Source organism: Mus musculus, chromosome 15 (genome assembly GCF_000001635.26).
Source record: "Mus musculus strain C57BL/6J chromosome 15, GRCm38.p6 C57BL/6J".
NCBI lineage: Eukaryota > Metazoa > Chordata > Mammalia > Rodentia > Muridae > Mus > Mus musculus.
Genome location: NC_000081.6, coordinates 9,000,283 through 9,005,584, shown reverse-complemented (window position 1 = coordinate 9,005,584; position 5,302 = coordinate 9,000,283). Strand labels below are relative to the sequence as shown.

Genomic DNA, 5,302 nt, shown 5'->3' with positions numbered 1-5,302 from the left:
ATAAATTGAACCATTTTCTCATTAATCTGAAGAGCATACATTAGAAATGCTGCTTACTGTATATGGGATGGATCCCCAGGTGAGGCAGTCTCTGGATGGCCTTTCCTCCAGTCTCTGCTCCACACTTTGTCTCTGTATCTCCTCCCATGAGCATTTTGTTCCCCCTTCTAAGAAGGACTGAAGTATCCACACTTTGATCTTCCTTCTTCTTGAGCCTTCTGTGGTCTGTGAATTCTATCTTGGGTAGTCTAAATTTTGGGCTAATATCCACTTATCGGTGAGTACATACCATGTGTGTTCTTTTGTGATTGGGTTACCTCACTCAGGATGATATTTTCTTTCTTTTTCTTTTTAAAGAGTTATTTATGTATCTTATGACTATGAATAGTACACTATAGATGTCTTCAGAACACTAAAAGAGGGCATTGGGTCCCATTACAGATGGTTATGAGCCACCATGTGGTTGCTATGAATTGAACTCAGGACCTCTGGAAGAGCAGCCAGTGCTCTTAACCACTGAGCCATCTTTCCAGCTCCAGGGTGATATTTTCTAGTTCCATCCATTTGCCTAAGAATTTCATGAAGTCATTGTTTTTAGTAGCTGAGTAGTACTCCATTGTGTAAATGTACCACATTTTCTGTATCCGTTCCTCTGTTGAGGGGCATCTGGGTTCTTTCTAGCTTCTGGCTATTATAAATAAGGCTGCTATGAACATAGTGGAACATGTGTCCTTATTACATGTTGGAGCATCTTCTGGATATACGCTCAGGAGTGGTATAGCTGGGTCCTCAGGTAGTACTATGTTCAATTTTTTGAGGAAACGCCAAACTGATTTCCAGAGTGGTTGTACAAGCTTGCAATCCCACCAGCAATGGAGAAGTGCTCCTCTTTCTCCACATCCTTGCCAGCATCTGCTGTCACCTGAGGTTTTGATCTTAGCCATTCTGACTGGTGTGAGGTAGAATCTCGAGGTTGTTTTGATTTGCATCTCCCTCCTGGGGATCCATCCCACAGACAGTTACCAAACCCAGATACTATTGTGGATGCCAACAAATACTTGCTGACAGGAGCCTGATATAGCTGTCTCCTGATAGGCTCTGCCAGTGCCTGACAAATACAGAGGTGGATGCTCTCAGCCAACCATTGGACTGAGCACAGGATCCTCAATGGAGGAGCTAGAGAAAGGACCCAAGAAGCCTAAGGGGTTTGCAGCCCCATAGGAGGAATAACAATATGAACCAACCAGTACCCCCAGAGCTCCCATGGACTAAACCACCAATCAAAGAGTACACAAGGAGGGACCCACAGCTCCAGCCGCATAGGTAGCAGAGGATGGCCTTGTTGGACATTAATGGGAGGAGAGGCACTTGGTCCTGTGAATGCTCCATGGCCCATTGTAGGGGAATGCTAGGACAGGGAAGTAGGAGTGGGTGGGTTGGTGAGCAGGATGAGATAGGGGTTTTTCGGAGGGGAAACGAGGAAAAGGGATAACGTTTGAAATGTAAATAAAGAAAATATCTAATTAAAAGAAAAAGAAATGCTGCTTACTGATTAGTGTCTTCCAGTGTGGTCATCCTTTGTGTATCTGATTTTTAAAGATGACATAATTACATAGATAAAGTAAAGCTATCCCATTGTTTTACAAGGAAACGTAGTAAATGTTTTGTCCTTGGGATTAGCCTCCCCCCATTTCTCTTATACAGCTTGCCACGTGGGTTCTGAAAGTCAGTTGAACTGAGAGGCGTCTCTTCTGCCGCTGGAAAGTGTCTGACCCACTGCTGCACAGTTATGATTGTAATCCTTGTTATTAATATGGATTCATTGGTTTGAAAACTGAAGTTCTTAGGTAGAGAACAATCAATCAAAAAGAAAGAAGATAGATGATAGATGGTAGATGGATGATTGATAGACAGATAAATAGATTTAGATAGATGATAGATAAATGAATAGATGATAGATAAATGATTGATAGATAAATAGATATAGATAGATAGATAGATAGATAGATGATAGATAAATGGATATATAGATGAGAGATAGATAAATGATTGATAGATAGATGATTGATAGCAAATAGATTTCATAGTAATAAATACTAGAAAATGCAGTTGATTGTTCAGTACAGATAAAAATACCCAAGAATGTAAGTCACTGTTTAATGTGGAGATAGTGCCAATCATTTCATTGTGCTAAACATTTCAGCATGATAAAATTGTTCAATTGGCAAAGCATAAGGAATTTAAAGTAAATAAAAATAACATTTTCATTAGTCATTAATTTTCATTAATCACATTCTAAGCCTTAGAACATGAATCAAAAGCATGGCTATATTTTGAATACTATATAAGCTATCTTTGTAGACAATACAAAATAAAGCAAAGAAAACCATTTTTAGTTTGTAGATTTACCCTCCATAAAGTAATGCTTATGGTACAAAGTCTGTAAGACCTATTTATTATGAAGAGAATTTCTGAAGGCCTATGATATAGAAAGAAGGCAAACTAAACTCCCAACTGATTCAGCATACGGTACATAACAGAATTCTTCTTTAAATGCAGGCATCTGTTTCTCTCATATATGAAGTCCTAAAATATGCCAAGTTTAAACTTTTTGCCCAAAATAAACTACACAAAGTGGAGTTGTGAAATTTGTAAGATGGCCAGCCCTCTTGCATGCTTAACTATGGCTCATCTCTCATTTGTTGCTCGAAAAATTAGAATCTTGTGCTGTCTAAGAGATAAAACTCATCAATGAGAAGAATGGTTTCTGAGGCATCAGAGTGTCAGGAGTGAGGTTCTAGGAGTCTGTCCTTACCTGGCCTGCATGGAGGGAAGGTCGGGACATCAGTGAATGACGAGGACCTCAGACGCGTTTGAGACAAAGTTGCCACTAAAAGCAGATTGCAAATGCAGGTCACTAAGGAAGTGGGCCTTTTGTCTAGTCTGACTGCGATTCTGTTGTTTGGAGAAAAAAATTCAGATCTCCAATTTAAACAAAAACATTTTTTCCCTTATTTTTATCAATCAAAACAGAGACTGACTCTGGGAATTATAAATTAACCTTATTTTCATTCAACTCAGTAAATATTCCTTGAATGTTGACTGTGTATTAGACATTCTGTTAGGCACAAAATGCCACCTGTAAACTCGTAGTGGGTGGAGATCGATGTACATAAATTGCAGCTTTGCAAAGCCCAAAGGCTGTTAAACACATTAGGCAGAGAAGCACTGGGGTATGTTGATGCCCAGATGGGCAAACTGTGTTCTCAACTGGCTCAGAAAACAATATGTAATAAAGTTCTTAAACTGCCAGCATGCTTTTATTTTTGTAGATGCTTACTCTTCAATGGCCAGTTGGAAAGCTTTTTTTTAAAAAAATAATTTCACATTCAGTATAATAGTCACAGCTATACCTACCTCCTTGAGACTGAGGATCTGTAGTATGAAGCGTAACAGATGAAGACCTTACACGCTTTCTCAAGAAACCAGTGAATTCTGAAAGAAATTTCATAGGAATGGTAACATTGCTTAAAATAACACACAGTACAGTAGGATAATCAACCCTTACGTGCTTAGGTCAGTGTTTTACAACGTGCTGACTCTTGAAGCCCAGAATTAAATAGTAGCGATGTTAAGGTGATTATAGGCCGACAAGTGTCTCATATTAGCATGGAACAGGTAGAAATGAGTCTTCTGCAGGAAAGTATTCATATTCTAAAGTGCTGCAGGAAATCCCAGGGGCTACGTGAGTGACATTACTGTTCTCCGGTCTCTGCCTGCCATCTTTCAAAAACCAGGAAAACCATTAAGTATCATAGAGCCTGTGCCACAAGTCCAAATGCCTGTGCTTGCTTTTTTTTTTTTTTTTTTTTAATAAAGTTTGGGGTCAGTGTTGTGCAAATTAGAACGTATTTCATTACCAGGCTCTGCCGTTTCTTCCAGGCTGTCTTCTGCAGGTCTCTGAAAAGACATGAAACTCCCAGTGAAAGTGGAATATTTTCTGTTTTTGCATCAATTTTCCACCCTGTTTCTGTATTGAGAGAATTTTCAGGAGCCAGAGCTTTTCAGCTCACAAGGACAAAGCAACACACCATAGTTTCACCAAGAACATGTCAACAGAGAAGTCTAGCCCAGTGGTCACAGATTTCAACGACTATGGAATCATTTCTAAGTGGTTGTTTTAATGCAGATTTTTATTTATTTCTTTTATCTTTTCGGGGCATCTTCTCCTGGGATTCTGCCGTGCTTGATCTGGAGTGAAGTTGAGCTTCCTTGAGTTTATCATGTGAGACATTTGTTAATGACTGCATGTAAGAATGAATTCTGAAAGCCATAACAAGGTCGGTACAGCTGATCCATCAGCTCCCACAGTTCCAGGGCGATGCTTCAACATCACATAGATTCTTTAAGTCCTTCAAACCAGTATCAAAACTGCATGCTGGAGCTTTTTATACCCAGTTTTAGGCTCTTTCGGTAATGAGGAACAAAGGAAGTCTTTACCATCCTAATCTTTTTCTGCCCCCCTCCCCCCCCATCTTTTAAAGACACTCTAAATAAGCATATTTCTTTAGATAGAGCACTTTACTCACAACCTACAGAGTTCAACCAAACTGCTGTCCCTGAATCCAAGCTACATGAACATTCTGTGGGGAACTAGACAAACTCATGCAGCTACTATATCTTAGTATAAACACCTCCTTAGAGGATTATTTATCAGAACCAAAATATCCTGATCTTACCTTAAAATTGTGTTCTCCTTTCTCAAAAACAAATATTGGCTGAGCAATGACATATTTTTCTGTAAAAGAAAAGAATAGTCAAGAAATCAAAGCACACTGATGTCTCCAATGCCACCTAAAAATACTTCAAGAAAGGTTTTTTTTTTTTTTTTTTTGGTTTGTAGCGTTCTTGTGGTGATTTGATTAATAATAGCCCCCTCAGAAGAATATGTTTGAATATTTGATCCCAGTCCATGTAAATGTTTTGGAAGGATTAGGATGTGTGGACCTGTTAGAGAAGGTGTGTCACTGTGGGTGGGCTTTGAAGTTTTAAAATCCCATGCCAGCTCAGTCTCTCTTTCTCTCTCTCTCTCTCTCTCTCTCTTACATTCTCCTTGTCTCTGTCTATCTCTGTCTCTCTGTTTCTCTTTCTCTGTCTCTCTGTGTGTATCTGTTTCTGTCTCTGTTTCTCTCTCTCTTGCACTCTCTCTGTCTCTGCCTACCTCTGTCTGACTCTTTCTGTTTCTATCTGTCTCTATCTCTGACTGTTTTTCTGTTTCTCTTTCTCTGTCTGTGTGTGTGTG

At 39.3% G+C, this 5,302-nt stretch overlaps 1 protein-coding gene across 1 annotated transcript in view; it reads right to left on the bottom strand.

The window, feature by feature from the left end:
- The window catches only part of Ranbp3l (RAN binding protein 3-like), a gene marked incomplete in the record, with an annotated part of 99,387 nt that overhangs the window by 61,751 nt on the left and 32,334 nt on the right, over positions 1–5,302 (bottom strand). Inside the window, 4 exon segments of the mRNA NM_198024.2 lie at positions 2,817–2,890; positions 3,418–3,495; positions 3,921–3,960; positions 4,740–4,798. Of these exon segments, the coding sequence (NP_932141.1) occupies positions 2,817–2,890; positions 3,418–3,495; positions 3,921–3,960; positions 4,740–4,798 (251 nt within the window).